The 22370-nt window shown below is 38.7% G+C and overlaps 1 protein-coding gene across 4 annotated transcripts in view; it reads right to left on the bottom strand.

Annotated features, from left to right (window-relative positions):
* The window catches only part of NRP1 (neuropilin 1), a 111529-nt gene that overhangs the window by 56444 nt on the left and 32715 nt on the right, over positions 1 to 22370 (bottom strand). For all 4 annotated transcript variants that reach the window (XM_084281312.1, XM_084281313.1, XM_084281314.1 and 1 more), the window contains exons 3-4: positions 9566 to 9747; positions 4696 to 4923 (exon numbers count right to left, since the gene is read on the bottom strand). In XM_084281312.1, coding sequence (XP_084137438.1) covers positions 4696 to 4923; positions 9566 to 9747 — 410 coding nt within the window. The remainder of the gene's footprint in view (positions 1 to 4695; positions 4924 to 9565; positions 9748 to 22370) is intronic.

Below are 22370 nucleotides of genomic sequence, written 5' to 3'. Positions count from 1 at the left end.
CTTCTTCTTTTCTTTTGCTTCATACAACTGACAGCATAAAAGGTGAAATTAATTCCAAATCTGCTGTTTGCCTTCCTAGCTTTCAAAGACTGTAAGTATCAACTAATTTTGAGACTTGTTGAAATATGTATATGTACTTTTGATTGAAATCTGAGCTTTTGGAATAGAGTAATAATTATAAAAAAAAAAAAGCAATGAAAAATACTATATTTTATTAGAATATCAGAATATGTTTAATATTCTATATTTTTAGAATATTAGAAGAATATTCTAAAATATTAGAAGAAATGTTCGGTTAACTAGCCATTTTACTGAATTTTAAACTTGGCCTTTATAAGTGTGCTAGTGTGAAAATATTGCTGGGAACAATATTTTCACAGCAGTGTGATTGTTATTGGCAAAACATTTGCACACTATTTAGGATGCTAAAGAGAAAAGAATTGAAAAATGAATCCTGTTTTCACAGTCCACTAGTCACACTGAGCTTACATACACTTTTATATCTTAATGGTTTCTCACAAGAGTGAAGAAAGCAACCACAATAGAGGAGGAAAACATCCAGATTAATAGCAACCTTCATTTGCACTGATGTTAACAACTGCAGTAAAGTCTCCTGTTTTGCTCTGTAATTCGGTGGAAGCTCTTGTGGTATTGACTGAAGTAGCAATGTTTAGCCTGTGGTTCTCAAACCATATGTAAACTTTATATTACTTTTGAGCCCTAGTAGACAGTCTATAGAGTTTCAAAGAGAGCTGCATGATGAATATGTGCAATTTGTCACTTAAGCTAGTCCTGGTTTTGAGTGGGCTATTTTTCTTCAAAGTCATCAATGGACTGTTCTTGGCCAAGGCTCGCTGAGGTGTATTTGTGCTTTGGGCAAAGACACTTTTGGTGTCTAGTTTATTTATTCAAAATCATACATTTATATTCTGTGATCTACTCCCTCCTGCTCCTGCTCTACCTGTTACTGTTACCGTCTTCAAACCGCCATCCCTTTTCTGCACAATATTTGCAAAATGCACCTGTAATTTCCAAATATTCTCCAAAAGTGTTTCACTTTTTGCTTTGTTTTAAAGAATAGACCAAAGAGTTCCTGTGGCATAGTTATGTAGAAACAAAATACCAGGATTAAGGCATTCCTGAATGCCTACCATTCCCATCCTGAACTGGGAAAACACTTACACTAGTGCTTAACTTCAGACCTGTAAGTGTCCTCTGTGAATTCCTTTTGAAGTAAGTCTAACCGCTCGTGTGTTCTGAAGATAAGCACTTGTTTTGCAGAATCAAGATGCAAGTACTCAGCACCTGCCAGATTCAGTCAACTAAAAGGATGACCAGGAAGGCTGAGGACTTCACAAGCATGACAGATTTCAGAATTAACTTCTTCATGAATGATCATTATGGTTGCTGGCAAATTTTCTGAAGAAAAATATCCTTTTTAAGTATCATTGTTATTTTTTATTTAAGAGAAAATTTCTCTCTCTCTCTCTCTCTCTCTTTTTTTTTTTTTTTTTCTTTTCCCTAGGGGGAGGAGACTGATGCAGGGGTGCTATTCTCTGCTCAGGGACTGGCAGTACCTGGCTCAAACATCAGTGCCCACTTTCCACAGTTAGAGGAGAGCACCATGTTCAGCAGGCTGCCCACCTCATTCTGCACTGGTTACAGTCATGACTACTTTCCACCAAACTGTTCTGTCATATTATTAAAAAAAAAGAGAGAAAAGAAACAACAACAAAAAAATCATAATCTCTGCAAACCAGAGCTTTGTTGCTTGGATAAGGGGACTTGAACCAAAGGACATACATCTTTTCCAAACATTTTTAGAATAAAAGTTTACAGTAAAACAAAACAAAGTGTTAAACTCCTTCTGGTACATTGCTTTCCTCTAAGGCCAGCTGTCTGCCCCATTATTAGAGCTAGACTCTACTCTGTGTTTATATAAGTGTAGTGCAATGGGGACTTTAACCTCTACCTCAACTGGGCATGTGAGCAGTGATGTAGTACAGTAAAGTGAAATAGCTTCTTTCTTTATGGCTATGTCCACATGAGAAAATAAAGCTGGCCAGGGAGCGTCCTCTGGACCTGCAGTCAGTGGCCAGGGACTGTTTCTGGGACCAGACTAGCAGTGTGACACAGCTCGCTCCCATATGGCTCTTCCTTTTGAAGCAGGACGGCCATGTCCAACGTGCCTGCTGGGAACAGCCCCTCGCTCCTCCAAACCATGCTTGGGAATTATGTGGGGAAGTTTAAGCTGATGTGGGCTACAACTGTGCAAGGGAGCATGCCAGTGATTAAGCAGTACATGCAACCAGAGACTGTTTCTCTAGCCTGGTGCTTCAAAACATATCTTCAAAATGTTGTTTCATGGACTGTAGGGAAACAGGAACAAAGACTCATCCTGGAGGAGCCTCCCTTGCTCAAAGGCAGCCAAATTATTGAATATTTTTCTGAAATGTACTACTTCCATGTAGATGCAAATTAGATTTATGTTGCGTCTCTTCTCTCCCACCCCTATCTTCAGTCTATTGCCAGATCATACCAGCAGTTTCCTGTGTCATCTTTGCTCTTTGGCTGAAATAGTTCTCCCTCTCAAGTATTCATCCTGTGATGCATTTATACAGAAGAAATCACATCCTCTCTGCCTTTGTTAAGTTAAACAAGAAAGCCTGACTGCTGGCTAAAGAGCATCCCACAGTGAAATGATGTAGGAAATGCTTCCCTACAACCACTACAAGCTCCAACAGTTTGTATCTAAGGAAACATTTCTCTAGTCTACAAATTCAGCTGAATATTTACAAACATGTAAACACCCTTATTGGATGTCAGGAGCATTTTGGATTTAGACAGTTTGTGAGGGAATTGGAAGGCAGATAATGCCTGTTGTTAATTGCTCTTCAGTATGGCTCAGTCACTTTCTTGAACCAGGAAATTACCACTTTGAAACCCTCTGACACTAACAATAATGCATTTCTTTTTGGTAATATTACACATAAATTGATTGATTGGATCATCTTTTCACAAGTCATTTGAAATCCAAGTTCTACAGGAATTTAGCTTGAAAAGATTTGGCCTATATACAAATAAAGCTATTATTAAATGTTCCAGACATCATTATTGTGTTGTTAGAATACTGTTTTTCCTAACTGAAGCATTAAATACTAAGTAGTCTTTCAGTTACTGTTATGGCTCTTTCTTTGCTGTGTATTGGAGTAGATTGAAAAGAGCCACGATAAACCCATTAAGCATAAAACAAAAAGAAAGAACAAATATATGTTAAAAAGCACATACCTATTTACCGCAGTATCAATAAATACTTTAATTAAAATGATATTGGGGATTTATCTAGGAAAGCAGGCAAGTTTAGATGAGTTATTAAAATATATTCCTGAAGTTATATGTTTTCATTTAAATGAAATATTGATGTAGCATTAGCAGTTCGTAGAAACTGCCAGAAAATATCTATTAATATGGGTTAGCACACCAGTGGAAAACTGAAATATCTGTAATTAGCACCCAACAAAACAACATCAATCATTAATTTTCATCAGTCAATGAATTTTGCAACAAGTTACAAAAGAAAGAAGATAAAAGGCAGCTACATGATGCTTCCCTTTATCAGTCTGCACCATACAGGAAAATACTGAAAAAGGCATCACAAAAAGTATTACATAGATGTTTGCACAATTTGTATGGGCAATAGGGCATCCTAAAGGTTAGGTACTTATCTTGAGCAGCCCCTTTTAGACTGCAGCCTACCTAGCTGGGGTTCATGGCTGCCCCTTTCCTAGAGAGGATTTGGCTAATATGGACTGGCTGACTTAGGTGAAAAAATAAAGAAATCACAAAGTTATTTTGTTAACCGGTCTCAGTGTAGAAAAGGGATATAAGATTGGATGTGGGGTGAAATGAGGGCTCATTGGCTCCATAGACTTAGCTAATATCTAGTTGGGCACTTATTGAATTAAACAAAGTCAAGTGTCATCAACAACTAAGTGGAAAATTACTGAGATGTCAGAGAAGTACGTTCCAGAAGGGCATCAACACACCCACCCTGGCACGTGTGCCCAGCTAATCAGAGATTATAAATTAGCAAAGATAAAGCCTTTGGATTTGTTTATACTGCTGGAAGAGAGTATACTGTGGGAGAGGAACACTGCAGTGCCTGATCACCAGTGCTACCTGAATGGCAATGGGACTGCCCATTGACCTGGGGAATTGTTCAGTGAGTGTAACTATGGATGCCACATTTGCTCTAGCAAAGAAATTCTCTGCTTGGTCAGCAGTTCTGAAACCTGTTTCCTCTGGCTGGAGAGTTAGTACCTGAACTCCAATTTGTGCAAGTTTCTGGATATTACTGGAAAATTCTTGTGTTTTATCTGTGAAAGTTTAGGACTCATTATAGGGTTTCATATTTTAGTGTAGGAAGCCCATCACATATTCCCTCTAAAAATGCATTTTTTCCCCAAGCCAACTGTTCAAAAGTACATATATTTCATAAAAAAAAGTACTTCACACTGTGATATGCTTTACTGAATGAATTTACAGAGCGTTTTCCCCATTTCTCTTTAATTCAACTCATTTCAAATAAATCAAACAAGGACCTCTCTACTCTGGCATTTAAAAAAATGAGAATATGCCTTCTGCAGCACACTGTGGAGTAATGGTTATGTGTATCACAGTCCATTTTTCTCTTACCATCAGGGAATCCATCCCAGATTTCCAATCGGTCATAGCGACAGAACGCTCCCCCTGGGGTATTTGAATCAGGTTCTAGTTCAAAGCTTTCAAATTCCAGTATAATCTCTGACATCTTTGGTGCAAAGATAATATAAGTGCATTCAAGGCTATTGGGATATTTTTCAGGGAATCCAGGGGACTTTATCACTCCACTTGATGAAGTAAAGTTTCTGGAGCATTCAGGTCCTGCAAGAGAGAGAAAAAATCACCTGGGTTAACACTATGCTACTAAGCAAAGTAGTTAGCTGGAAAACAAATTAGGCTGTGTTGTCTCTCCAGCAGCAAAGGTGGCTTTTCAATGAAACACCTCATTTTAATCACTGTATTAATCATTCAGCCAGCTTGTTCATATTACTGATAGTCAGGTTTTAAAGTGCAATTCACATACACTGTCTGATCTCCAATTTTCAATTTGTATGGAACAATATGAAAACTTGTACCAGCTCTAGAAAAAAATTATGACAAATACAAAGCCATGTGGGAACAATGAAAGTGTAAGCTGCAGAAATCTCGACAGAGCCCTAGAGAAATAATTATAGCCCCTTCAAGCTCAAATCTTTAAATCTTATGGCTGACAGGCTTTTATTGGTGAAATAGATTTTTTTTTTCCAAAAGCGGGTGAGTGAATTCAGTAGAGGGAGTAGTGGTTTCAGATTCCTGGAGCACTGACTCAGTAACTCTGCCAGATGTGACCTATGCCTCCTTGACAAACTAAATGTGAAAGGTAATTCGTACACGTACCAAGGGTGAGTGACTCATTCTGAGTGGTGTTGACACAGGTGCACCAGTAAAATGTTGCTGCTAGTGCAGGCATGATAAACTGTGTGATTACAGGCAGTGTTGCTAGAAGTCACCTAATGTCAATGTTGACACATTGGTTTCCCCCATGTCCCCACCATGGCATAAAGTGATGCTCCAAACACTGCTCTCGGTAGAGCAGGAAAGCGGTGCTGGAGATGCGAAGCCAGGTCAGTGGACTTGCCTTGAATACAAGGGACTAAAACCAGAGTCAATCTCTTGTTGACAGATCATGTTTCTCCTTTGTTTAGGTCCCTCAGGAATCCTCTCTGTGGATCCCACATCTGCAGGTGTGCTCTCAATAAGCTGCAGGCACAGCCCACACATCTTCCCATGAGGTCAACTCAGGTACCCCCCTCTCTGACTTTTGACACCCCTGGTTTAATGGAAAGTGATTTACAGGGTTTGGGACATCTGTGGATGGCAGCCAACCTGGGGAGTTTGGGTAGGATGACTCAGATGAAGCTCTTCTGACATGGAGTAAAAGAAGGACACAGGCAACAGAGTTTGGTTGCAACAGCTCTGTGCTGGGGAATGAGTGTTTGTGAGCTATCAGTGTGGATGAGGATGCCCAGCTTCCTTAGAGACTGTAGTCAGGAACCTTAGAGGACTTCCAATGCTTAACACAGATCATTGAAGGAAAACAGTCTGGCTTGTTGCATATATGAATACTCTTATTTCACCATAGAAAATGTTTTCCTTGTGAATGTGCCAAACATATTACCCCCCACAGATTTGGCCACCTTCCAAGTAAATTCAGCATACAAGAGAGAGGGATGAATGAATTTAGTCAGTTCAGGTATTTTTGTCCTTCAGCAGACACTGACGGGAAATGCTTGAGCTATCACATCAATATTCAGAACACTTCATGGCATATTTTGGAAGATGTAGATATTAATGCTCACATAACCTGACCCATTCCAATTTGGGAAATTACATTTTGCCTATAATTATATCACCCCCATACGCTGGATATTTCTCTTCTCTCCCTGTCATTCTCTTGTCTCCTAGTCATGTATGGGAGGGTTATATTCTAGTTGTTGCTCCTCACTCCCACCAGTAGCTGTTCCAGGATAAAATAGCTTTGGAGTATGCCATTCATAGCATAAAGTGCTCTGTACTCCTCTTGGAATCCAATAAAAGATGCAATATAAAATGTAAGCCAGGATCATTATTGCTTTATTAAATACAGCCAAATCCTGGCTCTGTGAGTATGTGATCATCAGGCTCCTTACATTCACACATGGCATCTCAGTACCAGCTTGCGTTGTTTTAAACATGTTCAAGCCAATCTGGTGCAAGAAACAAAAAACTGTATTCAGAAGAGCTGCCTCACTAAAATGCCCTCCACAGATTTTGACCCTTTATTGACACTGTGAAAAAAAAAAACAACAAGAATTAAATCAACACTGAGGCTACAAGGAACTCCACAAAGCAATCTTCATAGGAAACTGGCAGAAAAGGCTCTTGCAGAGACCTAACAAAACAGATACCTGTGAGGCAGGGAGATTGCATGTGTGTGTGCATGCAACATAGTAAAAGTGATGAGCTGAAGGGAAGGGAGACAAAAGAGAGAGCAAAGAAAGAGAAAGGGATCATTTCATTTGCTCTCTATAGGTGTCACGGAGCCAGAAGATCATTTGCCTTCTTGGTTGACACTGACTTTTCTCTGAATTTACACCATAAACTAAGGTTAGGAATGTTGGACGTGAACTATCTTGATCCTCTTCTAGTCAGTACCCATCCTATGGGAGGCTGGCTGCCAGAGCAAAATAAGGAACATTTCAGGGTAGCTAAACATTAGGCAACATGTTATTCTGGAACTCAACATCTCCTTCAGTGTTTTGATGGCTCAGGAACTGGATGAGAAGTAAAGGCAGATCCTACTCTCAAAATCCATAATGCATTTATCATGCATTTATCATTTATCACATGTGCTAAGTGTTGGTTCGGGATTCAGCTGAACCTATATTTTCAGGAACCTACAGGTTTAGGATTCAGTTTAGTGCATGGGTAGAGTAATGCAATTTTTCTTTTCTAAAACTAAAGATGCTCTCACATCTTGGGATGTAGGAGTGCTGGAGTGCAGCTCAGACTTTGTCTCAGTGCCGCAGGAGCTTGGGATTGGGATCATTTTAATGCTTCTCATGTCTGGGAAATGATAAGCGAGGTAGTGAATATGCTAAAACAGGGCATGCTAGTCTGGTGTGCACATCTGAGCTTCATCTGCATAACAGGGTAAACTGGTCAGCTTTATTTGGTACAGAAATTAAAATGCAAATTTGGAATAGCATCTATGCATTAACTTAGAAGTTAAAAAGGGATGTGTTCCCACGACAACTATAACTTGTACCCTTTGTGTACACACAGCTTTTTCTAATGCTGTACCCGGTGATAACTTTTCTGCCTTAATATACAGTTTATGTGGAATGAACTAGAGTTAAAGTTGTTCTGGGAGCCATAATTTTGAGTTGCCTGACTTCTGTGTGTGTAAAATCACATTCATAATGCCAACTTAACGTGCTTAATGTGTATCACTGAGAAATGTAAATGACCACACAAGGAAATAAACACAACATTCCTGTCAGAGTTCTGACTTGCCACTACACTATTAGAAAATAAATAAAAGCTTTTCTTCTTGAAAACACTCAGTTACTAAAATAGATTGTTTCACGGGCCATTCTTTCACTTGTTCTCATGTTTCAGCCTTGGTCTTTATGAAAGATGGTACTATATATATATAAGCCCTGAGAAACTTCAGGACACAGTTTCAAGAGTTTAGCTTCCTAAAGACACCAAAATAAATAGAGATATTTTTCAGGAAAGCTTGGTGTCATTTGGATGCTGAGTTCTTTCAAAAAATTTGACCCTGAAGGTCACCAAAAGAATTTCTGGGAGCCAAGAGTGGATTTACAGACAAGGAAGATAGTGAACAAGAGGTCTGTGGCCCCAATTAGCACTGTGCAGAGCAGCACTAGTGTGCAACTGAAAAGAGACCTCACTACTGAGATTCTCCTCACTAACAATACGGCTACCGCCCAGCGCGTGTGCTCAACACAACTGAAAATCCAGCTCTGATTTAGGTGCATAAAAGGGACTTGAACTCATTCTGAAAACGTAACACTGTCTGGGAGTGGTTTGCATTGGAAATTTGGAGTTTTTATCTGCTTTTGTAAATATGACTTGTATCATTGATGTTGAAGTCAATATTTTTGGTTGCTTGGTTGGTTTTGCCTTGTCTTAAGCTTCTTGTCTTTTTGTATACTATCTGGTTGTGGTCCTATATTCTTCAGGAATGGGATATATGAATTATTTATCTCCATCCAACTGCAGGGAAAGCATATGCCAAAAAAAATATCTCAAGGTCCTTTTAGTATTGATTCAGAGAATTATTAAAGAAAGACTGTCTATTGGTCTGGTTAACCCTGGACTGTTTCTCTGGGCTTTTTTTGCCTGTACCACTATCTGTGCTCCCTGCACAAGCATCCAGTAGGACTAATTTCTGAACTGTGTGACCTTCCCCACTCCTTTAACTCCCAAACATGATTTGTGAAAGGAACAGTAACATCATCTGCTGCCCATGTGTACACTGGTCCTTTCTGAGCTCACAGCTGCCTATTGGGAATGCAGAGCAAAGCACTAACCAGAATAAGACAGGGACTCAGAAGGTTACAGTGCTGTTAAGGCAGTAACATTGTAAATCATACAGCAATTATTATCACAATAAAATAAAAATAAAAAAAATAAAAAAAAAGCTTATGGTTTTAAGAAGATCTGAAGATCCAAACAAACAGCTGATGAAGACTATCAGATTACACCCAAAGGAGTCAATCCTCAAATGCAGCTGACCCATTGGATTCATAACAATTTACATTGAATACATGCCCCACATTGCAATGACAAGGGTAGTATAATTCTCTCTTTCAAGCATTTTACCATATTCCCGCCATTCCTAAAAAGTATGGTGAACTTTTTGATGAAAGCAAAAATCACAAAGTGATCAGCTATATAACAATAAATTGTTTCTCACCTCTTTTGAAAACTTCGTAACGGATAGAAAATCCTGCTCCATGTGTTTCATAGTCGGAAACAAATTTAATGAAAAGATATGGTCCTGAAGACACTAAAGGAGGGGGAGCAATTTTTCCACAGTACTTTCCCCATAAGCGTCCTTCAGCATTATCTCCATCAATCACTTCAACATAATCATACCTGGTAGATAAATGGAAGGAAGAAACTTTTAACTTCCAGGAAAGAAGGAGACCTAATTAATTTAGAAACCATAACACAACATAGATAATCAAGAAAAATGCTAGCTTGCTTGGAAAATGCATTATGCTGAAAGATGTAAGCAAAATGAAATAATTAAAATGGACTACATTATGTCTGTAGACATCATCTGGCAACATGGAACTATTAGGAAGAATGGTGTCCATTATGCTTGCAGACAATGTCAGCTAAAGTAACCAATTAACAAGAAAAAAAAAAGGAAATCTCATGAGCACAATTCTGTATTATTAAATTGTGTTTCTTTGTCTGTGTAGTGTTGTTATCAATACATAATACATAGCATTCTTTTCAAACTGTGAAGTTCTGTTATGAATTCAAAAATGTCTTTTTGGCTGGAGCTCTTTATGAACAATACTTTGATTTCCATATGCTGTCCTCCAAACATATGTCCACAGAATAATAAATAAATCCCTAAACATTAGTTTTTCTTCAAAACTCCTCTATGTTGCAGATCAGTGATAGAAAAATCTGTTATTTTCCCCATTATTTGGACAAATAATTTTGAATCTCAAAATCCACACACCAATCACAACATTTCAGTTTTCTCAGACAAAACTTGTCTCATTACAAATCACCTTTTCTTAGGTATTTGAATCAAGCACGCTACACTGTTCATGCTTGTTCAGCATATGATTACTGAACAGGCTGGGCTAAATCCTCCTCGGTTACTTGCTAGATTCTCAAGGACTTCATAAAAAAAAGCAATAATATGCAATAATGATAGGCCTGGGAGCACCAGTCATGTTAGGGTTCCTCAGCTGAGTGACCAGAAATGCCAATACGTGAGGCTGGGTCTCACAAATTGGATTTCAGTGGGCTGGGGAGAGCTCGGCAGCTTGGTGCACTGAGCCAACCCGGAGAATACAAATGAGCATCATGGTCACGGAGAGGCATGAGCTGCATGTGTGGAGACAAGTCGGGTTTTAAGTTTTATTAGCAGATGATTTCACTCAACCCTAGGTGGGAAGGAGGGGCAGACACAGTCTGAAGAATTGGTTTAATCTTTTCCTGAAATGCGGTGGCATTTGGAGCCTAGGTTCTGCTCTGGTCTCTTGGATTGTATCTCTGCCTGTAATTCTTTGCATCTCAGGCATGCTGCCGTTTTACTTAACAGGTTGCTGTTAGCCAGACAATCTCATTTACTTTTCATTAGCCTACTACAACTGACACTAAAATGTAGCCATTAATTTGTTTAGACCTTTATTCTACTATTAGGTTCACCGAAATGTTCTGAACATATTAATATACAAGGAAGAGCTAAAAATGACAGTAAAATAAAGCGTGTCTGACATTTTTAAAGAGATCAAAGGAAAAAGAATGTCTTTGTGATGACCAGTGTCATTTCTAACAACCCTGTTCCAAACCATCCAGGGCACATTACTTATGTTTACATAAAGTCCCATGAGACAACTGCAAAGATGATATCACTAGTTAAAGTGGCCGGCTTAAGGCTCCTTAAATTAAAAATGACATTACCTCATCAGTTAAAACTGTGTGCCAGCTTTGGTGTGTATCAAGTAGAAAATAAAGCTGACACTGATGGAACTGTAAGCATTAACATATGTGAAATATTGTGTTAACTGCATTTCCCCCTATGTATTTGATTTTTCTAGTAGCAATTGCTCAGCTAGTTAGCTTCACTGTCCCATTTCAAATTGGTGGAAATACAAAGAGGAAATGTTCATTTATGAGAAAATTTAAAACCCTTCAAGTAACTTGCATTTTTTAAATTAAACCTCTGTTCTTGCTACAAATTCATTATGATGGATAGGAGTATCTGAAAGTTGTGAACGGAATTATTAAAAGACATCAGAAAGAGTTCCTTTTAAAAATTATTTTATTTTATTTTATTTTATTTTATTTTATTTTATTTTATTATTTTATTTTATTTTATTTTCCCAATAGAAATATACTTAAGAATACCAGCTCTAAGTTCCCTGGAATACCTATTGGATGCACTCAGGGTCGCAGGCTGCTGGTTTTCAGACCTTATGGAATAATAAGTGTTAAGACTTTTCAACTAGACAACCTTTCTCCATATCCTTAACTGCTTATTAAAGAGTAACCACTCAAAGCATTCCAAACACTGTGATGCAGAGAATTTTGTTCTAGCTCAAGAGTAGGTGCTTAAAGTTATTTGTGAGCTTTGCATCATCTGACATTAATGGGGTTCAGATATCTCAGTCCCTTTCTGATTTTGAGTGACATTCTTTGCTCTTCTCTGACAGCATTACTTCATCAGTTACCCAGGTGACATTCAGGGCTCAAGCCTCAAAAGTACTTGATTTTTCAAATTAATATTGATAACTCTACTGCTGAATTTTTACAAATTAAGAACAATTTTATCTGTAAATGTTAATCCAATTTTACATGTTTTTACTATTTGTATAAAGAAAAGAAAAAAGAAAGGTTTGAATTCAACATCTTTCTTCTGCTACACCTTAAGAACAAAAAATCTTCTACAGTCTTCCTAAAGCTTTCATATACCACTAAAAACAAGTCATCGATGAGTAAGTACCAGCTTTGCTATTATATGAAATAATATTAGGCAAAAAACATTGAAATTAAATTCTATTGCTCTCCAAGGTTTCCTCCTCTATAGCAATAGCCTGCCCACACTTTTCTTTGTCCCTTATAGCAACAGAACTGTAATTTACAGTGCTCTTTCTGGCTGCTGTGCAGTTGTAAATGAAACAATTTGGTTACAAAAACACTGTCTTCTAATGGATTTTGCAAGTTATAGGTCATGCCGGCCTGCAGAGATTGAAGGATATTTTTGATTTTTTTTTCTATTGCTCTGAAAAATTACTGACAGACAGAAAAGGTTAGATGTGAGACAACAGGTATGAAGTAAGATTTGAAAAAGGGAAGCTCTAGAGATCGGCCCTACAACCTTCATGTTTAAGGGATCATGGCTTTCACCTGGCAACCAACAAATGGGTTTGGATTCTCCCACACTGGCAGCAACATCTGAAATCTGGGCTGCAATAACTGAGTAATTTTGTTATTTTTTTACTAGGGAAATTAACTTTGGATTTTACTAGTTTATCCTTGGAAACCGAAGTCCTACTGTCATTTTTGCACTTTTCAAAATCCTACCAGAGATCGTAGTGTATCACAAACAACTGTTCTTGTAAATAGGGGAAAGTACAGTCACAACTCAAAAGTGGAGTTGCTGCCAAGGAAGCTCAGAAAGCAGCTTGCATCTCCCTCTGGACTTGGTCGCAGTTCTTCTCCATAAGTATGTCAGGAGAAGATGCTGTGCCAGGGATGCAGTTGGCACATTGGTTTCCCTGTGAGGAGCCTGAACGTGTCACCTCCGCAGCGCCCAGACAGCCTTGGCATGCAGCCCAGAGTACTGAGTTTGCAAATTCGGATTTCCCACTTGGCAATTCTTCGCTCAGTTACTGCTGCCAATGGTGTGGCAAATATTTCTTGTAATGTTATAGTCCTTTAGGGTTTATGGCATGGAGATGTAAATATAAACACAGTGCTAACCATTGCTCTGAGTTTCAGGTGAAAGACTAGCACGTGAGTTCATGTGTGAAAATAGGAAAGGCGTGCCCATGCCAGTGGTTTGTCAGTGTGTTTGCTCCTGGAGCCGCTATGCCAGCGTACAAAAAGCTTTCCCTTTTGCTTGCCTGGATCTCTCCGGATATCCCATTTGTGTTCACTTTCAGTTAGCACTGTAATAAAACTCTCAGTTTTGTGTGGGGTGGTCTCTCGAGGCAAGCCTGCTGAAGCTCAGGGTAGGGATCTTGTGCAGCACCACTCCTCCCAGCCAGTGCCTGGGCATGCTCTCACTAGGCGGTCCTAATTTTATGGTTCAGCAACACAATGGCTGGGAAATATTCCCATTGGAGTGATGAGGGAATCTAGAATTCCTCTGCAAATTCTTGAAGGAATTGCAAAAAGCATGCTTTTTTTTTTTTTTCTTTTTTTTTGTCTTTTGAAAGTGTAAGTTATAGGTTCAAGGAAAAGGCCAATGCATACCTATAAAAATGAGCAATGGGCAATGAAAAAAACATAAACAGCTGCAGAATACAGATTTTGGTGGATTTTTCATTTCCAATTTCTAGTAGGTGATAACAGTGCTCATGTCTGTTTTCAGTTGTGAACGTGCTGGCGACCACTGAAATGCACCACAGCACAACGTGAAGGGAAGTGAGAGCATGGGAAAGCCCTGCCAGTGCTGCAGCCAGCCACTCTGCCAAGCTACATGCTTCTGCACATTTTCCTAATATTAGGGCAGCAAGAGCTTATGCCTTTTGCCTAAAAAAAATATTCCTTCCTAAGACCTATGTGGAACTCAGCTGAAATCTAAGCTTATGCTATGAAACAATCAGTGAAGCATATAGAGCTATAATTTACATCTCAATATGCCATATTTTTCTTCAGCCTACTGTAATATTCACCTATAGGGCGGTTATGAATATTTTGGTTATTCACCTGTTAGAATTAAAAGATCTTCCACCTCTCTGTTTCTTTCTTTCTCTGTTTCCCCTTTCACCAACCTGTTAAATCTCTCCCTGATTCAAATTATCCATGCTGGACAGACTATCCTTGGTTATGAGAATCTGTTTCCCAGAATATATCTTTCTTTTGCCTTTATTCTATAATAAACTCTTTTTTTTTTTTTTTTTTTTTTTTTTTCCCCTCACAATTCTCCATCGTAGCTGAACAGAAGGCACTGGAAGAAGAAAGTTAAATAACAAGTTTCGAGTGGTTCCGCTCTGTGAATTTCTGCCCCATTAGTGACTGAAGGTTAGCGGTGTGGGATTTACTGCAGTGCTTGTGGCACAAGGCAATCTGTATCCCAGAGCTAAGAGCTTAAGAACGGCAGGCACTCAAGGGATACCAACCTTAATCCCGGTTTATTAGCGACAAGAAAAAGAAGCATATGCTGTTAAAAATAAAATAAAATAAAAAAATAGGCACAGCCCCAAAGAGGCTGTTTTTCTGCTGGGAACCTCAGCGTCCGTCAGGTTGCTCTACATCAGAGCTCTCGCACAGCCCGACTGCTTTCCAGAGCTCCTGTCCCCAACCCTGGTGAGGTGACCCCTCTGAGGGGGGGCTGAAAAGGCAGCCCCCTCCTGAGGAGACACATCAGCCTTTGCTGGTGGCTGGGACCCTCAATGGTGGTTTCCACCCAGAGGTGGTATCTCCCATTGCAAGAAGACTTCTCATCAGAAATCTTCCTCCATCCTGCCAAGTCAGCTGTTGATGTGGACATGTCTTTGGCAGAATGAGTGAAATGACCATTCTGTTTTTCTTGCTTTCTTTCTTAAATCCATTTGGAACCCCAGGAGATCATTTCTCGGAGTGGGAACACACACACAGTTGAATTAGCACCAGCCAGGCCACGCACACTGTGCAAACAGGGGAGGTGGGAGTGAGTGCCCATGGCAGGAATCTTTTAAGCTGGTTTTGGCTTTGCAGGATTCGCAGCATGGATAGAGCACCCTGAGGGAAACAGTATATCATCTGAATCACACAGTTCTCTGAAGTGCTGGATATTTAAATTAGCAATTTGTAATCAGTTAATGATTTGTAATTTACTGAAATCCTTGTCAGTCTGGGAGGCTTTTGTTTCAGTTGGTCTTCTCTAAGCTGCTGCTTTCATGGTCTTCATCCAGGGCCAAAACTCACTGAAGTTACTCATGCTGAGCTCCTGTCAACCTAAGAGATTTCTGGGAATAAGGCCATTGGGATTTGGCCACTGTTCAGTAATTTACTAATGCCATTAACTGACAGTGGGTCCCCATTAAGAATGAACTAGTGAGGTTATATTTTAGTGCAAGACAATGCTGTAGAGAAAAAGAGAAAAGATGTAACAAAGACATCAATGAAGATCTACAGTTACCCACTGTAACAGTTTGATTACAACTAATGCTAGCAACGGTTTTGTTATTACACTGGTTTCTGGAATCATCTAATGCTTTGAGATTTGACCTTTTATGTTAAAATCAAGCTTTTAATTCTCTGCAGAGCAGGGGAATCTGATATACAACATACCTTAACCAATAAAAGTTGAAAACCCAGAAGTAATAAAAATAATCACTACTATTTTAGAATCTGATTATCCTTCATCTTATCACACGCTTCTGGTTGTTTGGCTCATGTGTTTTGAATACCTGGGACTGGCAGAACTGAAGATCTGAACTAAATAAGCAAGATTATATCTGTACTTTTATCTGTACTGCTCCACTGAGAACAGCAGAGAGATCTTTGGCTGCTGCAAATGAGATTAGCCCCTTTATGTCCATGGATCTAAGCCAGTTTACACTGATATATGGCTAAAGAGGGTGGAAGTGGTGACAGAATATTTTTCCTTATATTTATTTAGTTCTATTCTATTTACACCAAATAAAACCTGGAAAATTCTTCAACAGAAATATGAACACCAGGATTCAGTCCAGGAATGAATGTAACAATGTCATGCAGAATTGGAGGCTGTGGTCCAGGTTTTACCATTTCAGTTTTGTAGAGTCCTAGGGGAAGTAAGAGCAAAATTCATCTGCTAAGGTCTTCAGCATATCTATCTGCAAAAATCATTTTACCAATGAAAAGATCTGATCTTGAAGTTAGGGCAAACTCCACTGATTTCATTGCTTGTCACACACTGTAATAAATTATAATATAATGATCCTAGTATATAAAAATGAAAACCTCTTCTGGGAAGAAACATTCAATTTTAAACCTCTTCAGTGAGGAACTTTAGTTCATAACTTTCTGGCATAGAAAAATGTTATATTTTCACAGAAAAAGGTTTCTGTCTGTCAAATAAGACAAATTTACAAATCCATGACTTCCACTTTAAGTGGGGAAAAAGAAACACTTAGGAGTTGAAAGGCTTCAGAGACGATGGAGCTTTCTACTGTCAAACTGGTGAAGTTTAGTATTTATAGGAAATTCACATGCCTCTAATTACTCTAAACTCAGTTCCCAAGTAAAATATGCCATCTGGAATATATTAGAGTCATTTACAACTTGTTCACCTCCCTGTTTCACTGCAAAATTTTACCTCTTGCCAACTTCCCAGTGTTCTTCACAAAATAAAATGCAGGCTAATTTTTACTGGTTCTTTCATAGCTACTTTATCTATGTTGAGCCAGCTAAGGGCTTAAGAAACTGGAACAAAGTCCATTTCTTTTTTTAAGTAATTGTTTTTATCACTGGCTATATTTTAGTTTTGTGCTCCTTCGTACATTTCAGGTATGAGGGTTATGCCGTGGTTTAGTTTTGTATAAAGCCACTAAGTCAACATGGTTAGATTTGGAAGGATATTATAGGTGATAAGAGAGACAAAAAAGGAGGCACAATCAATCATCTTGCATAAGACTTGGCTTATGAAAGCCCCAAAAATAATTTCCCCAAACTCAATTACACAGCTTTGTTTTTGTTTTTATGACCTCCCAAGAGATGCCCATCCATCAGAACACTTCTCGTTAGTTGAGCAACTTCACCCAAGTATGCCAATCTGTTTATAGGTGAAGCTTTGCAACATTCCTCTGAGGTAAAGTTGTCATTCTCATTTTACATATGTGGAGACAGAAGAGGGAGGAGTGCCATTCTAGAAATTTTGCAAACAGCAAGGAACAAAGCCTAGATAGCTAGATACCGTGTTTTAAATAACGTTAGTCTAGCTCCTTCTGAAATAATGGAAAGATTCCTAGTGGCTTCTGTGGGTGTCAAGTAAAGCTTCTTAACAGAGGCTCAAAACTTGGAAGTTTTCTTAAACCGTACAACTGGAAGAAGGGGCTGCAAAGTCTCACACAATTAAAAATCAAATACATTTGTGTGATTTCTGTAGGAGAGCTAGACTAAATTACTTACAGAGACTTGTGCTTATATACACACACACTGTTGCAGGGAGCCAAACTCTATCTGTATGCCTCTATATCCATTAAATATTGTTTTCATGTGCCTAACTAGTTTAATGGTTTGTGGTTGGATTAGCGCTGTTAGCATGTACTGCTGAATTCACTAAAAAGCCTGGTTAATTGCTAAGTTATTGAAGCTTCAGGTTTGGTTCCTCAAATGCCTGAAGAACAGAGAAAGGGACTGAACTGAATCAAACCAAGATCAGACTCTTCTGTGATTATTTTTCTTTCTATGAAAGTAGAAAAGGAATGCTTTAAAGGGATGGCAACCTTATAGTACTCCATTTGGGAGTTTTGAACTGCTGATTAATTTGTAATTATCCTATTGGGATCTATGTGGTATATTAATCATAACCTAAGGAACTTGACTTTCAAAAGTATTAGGTAGATGTTAGCTTTACACAGAAACTGTGAAAGTTCAGAACATAAAATAAGTTTCACGCTTTTGAAACTCTCAAATATTTTTCCCTTGTGGGCTGTCTACAACCTCTCTGAGCAACACCCGTAATTAATGAAACTAAAAGAGGCTAAAGGAGAAAGGAAATTGCAGACATACATATCAGCATTAGGACACAAGTTATGGCAATTTTCTTCCATGGCAACCATGTCCTGAAGCTCTGTAAATGCAGTAAAATGATGGGTATTTATTCATTTATTTTCAGTTAGGAACTGTATTAAGAGAGCATTAAGGATGCAGTGTTAGGCACTCAGAACTCAATATTTCTTATTGTTTTTCTCTTTGTTCTGTTTTCTGCATCACTTTCCCTTTGGGCAGGCCATTGGCCAAAATGAAAAATCCACTGTTGGATTAGTGTCTTCGTGTACACAGTTGGTATTGATATAAATGATTTCTTTTGGTCCTGCTTGCCTGGAAGTGTGACACATGTAAATGAATACATTGATTTTTGCTGAAACTGCATCTAAAACCTGTATATAGTCACGCAACTAGAGTGTAAGGCATACTTACAAAGAACTAGAGTTATTGAAGAGCATACATTGCTGACTTTTTTGACCTGTCAGTGTTTAATTAGATCTCTTTTCTGTTTGTTTGTTTTTGGTGGGGAACATGGGCTCTTAAGTTATTGTCAAAGAAAAAAAATATATTTGAATTTAAAAAAGAAGATCAAAATTTTCAAAGCTTCTCTGGCTTGAAAATTAATTCCTAGGGTGTGTGAAATGTGGGGAATTACTAGCTAAATATTGTCATAATGCTGAGAAGACCTTTGGCAGTTTGTTGTAACACTTAGAGATGAAAACCCTCTCTCCTTACTTCTCTCATATAATACAAACATGGAAAGACAAAGTGTCTGACCATAGCATCTAGAAGCACTCTCTGGCACGGGAGGCACACAAAGCTGAATAAGAAGCATTTGTAGTTCAGAGATCAACCCACTTACAATGTCTGCATGCTTCCTGGCGGGCTGTTATCTCAGCACAAAATCATCTGGTTGTGTACATTGCCACTTTAACAAACAGCCCTTAAGCAGCATGAGTAATATGTGCAGCCGGCAACTTTAAAGAAGCCATGGCTTTGGGAAATCTAGATGATATTTCGCAAGAGCACTGCAAAGAACATTTACTCATGGAGGCTGCTTTCAAATTTCAGCCTTCTGGTCTCAGTAACTGGTCTGAAGACCTGCCTGAAAAAGTCCCACGGTTCTTCTGTTTTGCAATGGGAACATGTGTATGCACGTATGTGTGCTTCCCTCTGCATGAGTTTTTACATTATTCCTTGAACTAAAAAAGACCTGAATCATTTTAGCTCTCTCTTTCCAAAGTTCATTATCGTGCAGATGAGCAGCCTGGGAAACTTCCAGCCTAGAAGACAGGCATTTCAAAACAAGTAAGCCAAATGACAACAGGGAAGCAGAATGGAAACTTCTGCAAATTAAACTATAGTAATGGCTACCAGTTACTTTCTACTAATATGTTGTCTAGCTTCAATACAGACATTATGAATAGAACTGGTATTGGTAACTGAATGTGCTTCCTTATAGGTGTAGTTGGTTTTTGCACACATGGGTTTGTCAATCCAGCATGTTAGTTCAAACCTCCCCATAAGGTTCTGGTCTTGAAGTCTACATTAAGAAATTCAATAGCATCCTCAGCATCATTTTCTTATAAAGTACATGGATACTTAACATTCATTGCAAACAAAACAGTATTTCTCTTAAGCTCAGTTTAGTACAGTTCTAGTACCTAGTACTTTTTTTTTTTTTTTTTTTTTTTTTTTTTTCTTGTTTTGTTACAAGAGCTCAGTTGAACTGCACCAATTTGGAACATCAGTATATAAAAGTTGGTCCCACTGAGAAATTTTGTTACCATTTTAATGTGTGTATCATTGAACTAAAAAGTATATATATCTTCAAAGAATACATTTATATTATGATGAAATATATCATAGTTGTTTAAAGCTGCTAAGCCTGAAGTTAATTCATTTGTATCCTGTATCACAGAGAATGTCACAGTTTTTATGAGTTTTGTGACCTTATGATTTATATGGATCTTGAGAAATAACTATGTGTTTAGAATGGAGGAAAACAGTGGCCTATAAACATTCCCAGTAGCCTACAAACAGGAACAGCTTGTTAGCTGAGGTCAGCCGTATGACCCAGCGCCTAGTGAAACCGCATTGTTACGGCTGAAGCATGGGGCAAATCAGCCATGCAAAAGAAACCCACCCCAGTGATCCACCTCTCATAAAAATGTCTTCCTTAGAAAGAGAGGCATGTGATAATGACTTTCAGGAAGGAAAATGTGCACAGCAGATCAGCGTCATCCCTGGTGCAAATTTACAGGGTTTAGTTGAGTTGCATCAGAGGTGCATTGACCTACACTGTTTTAAAACTGAATTGAAAACCTGCCAGAATTCACAAGTGTCTGCTAAGGATTTTTGCATAGTTTTCTGCTAGTACTAAATGCTTACTCGAGAAAGCAAGTAGGGTAACGAACATACACACAACCCAAACACATACAGAGCTCATGGGCTTCAATAATTGGGACCATACTGCATAAATGCGCCAGCTCAAATCCCCAGCGGGAGCTGCACATATGTCAAGGAAGTATTCATTAGATGGGATGGAGTTTGTCTTTCCAGTTCCTTTTCCTCTCTCATCAGTGCAACTTTGTGAGATACAGTCTTTTAAATCTTCTGAGCATTTGGACCTATACTCAGTCATTTTATGTAATATGTATATTATAATATATATTATCTCTATAATATATAGATATATAGACACTATGCACAAAACCTAAGTCAGAACTAATGCACTCACATAGGAATTGCTGTTTTTCAGGTCTACAGTAATGTTTTCCTGGAACCATTCTCTCTCATCCTTGTCCTGGCTGTTTCTACAGATGTGATCCAGACAACAGCATAGTCTTTTGGAAATGGTTGTTACCAGGCCCAAGCAAGCATGGGATAATGGTGTAGATTTGCTTTCTGTGTTTCATGGGACAGACTTCTGTCCTTGCTTTCTGCTCCGGGAGATGGACAGTGTGACATGGAGCTATAATAATGCATTATCTCAAATATCAAGGGAGCCTGCAGTAACACAGTGAATTACAAACATAGATGGTATTGCAACTTCATTCCCCTTCTAACCCATAAGAGAGTGGTGCTCTAAGTCTTCATTAATCAATTACAATAAACAAGCTTTGAAAGGCAATAAACCATTACAAGGCTGATGAAAACACCTATTCTGCAATTAAATGGATAAAATCCTGATTCGATAGCTTTTGTTTCATTTACACTTCCAGTCAGGTATCTATTAATGCATTTATTTTTGTTTGTCTATTTGGTAGTGATAAGCATACAAGAGCAATCTCTGTAAGGCTCTGTGGTATTAAGCATTGATTCTTTCCTCTCCTTCACTCATAGCAAGCAGCACGCTAACCCAGACAGACAAGCCATGAAATACGTTTGGGCCAGATCCTCTCGTACGTGCGGAGAATATGAGCAAGATAAGCCATGCCTTCCTTTGCAGCTTAATAATGCAAAAGACAGGTTTTCACACACTGGGGAGAACAAGGTTTGTTTGCCTTATGCATTCTTAAAGGTTTAAATTGTCCAAAACAGTAGTAGGAAGTCTGGGAAGGAAATGAGATAATGCCCCATCCCTTTCCTTGCATCGAGTCCCCTGAGCTGGCTCATGGAGATTTCTGGCTTGCACAGAAGGAGCTCAGGACTCCTTTTGGCAGCAAAGTCCCTGCCCACCCCTTGAGCCTAGGTGTCAGTGCACAGCCCCCTTTAAAATTTTACAGCGTAACATAACCTCATTTTGTTATGTTGTAAACATTTCCAAGATACAGGATCCTGTTTTTTATTAGGGGGTGAAATGGTAATAATCCCCCCCCTCTTTCCTGAAACAGGCGGAAAACCCCTTTAACAAATTAAATGTATGCGTTCTTCATTAGCTTTAACCTGAGCTGGGTCTCACGGGCACTGTAAACCAGTCCTCCTTTCTCTCTCTGAACAAAGGGATGTTAAAAGACTAGCAGAATATTACTGAGGCAAAACTCTGCCCGACTAACAGTAACAACACATGTTGAGGCAAACAGATTCCTGAAACAGCTCCAAAGAATTGGATTTTCACGTCCTTGGCATATAATATCCCATATTTCATCTTTTTCTCTTTTACAACACATTTCTCCTAAAACAGA

This window comes from Netta rufina, assembly GCF_964035555.1.
Source record: "Netta rufina genome assembly, chromosome: 2".
Taxonomy (NCBI): Eukaryota; Metazoa; Chordata; class Aves; order Anseriformes; family Anatidae; genus Netta; species Netta rufina.
This window is presented reverse-complemented; position numbering and strand designations above follow the sequence as displayed.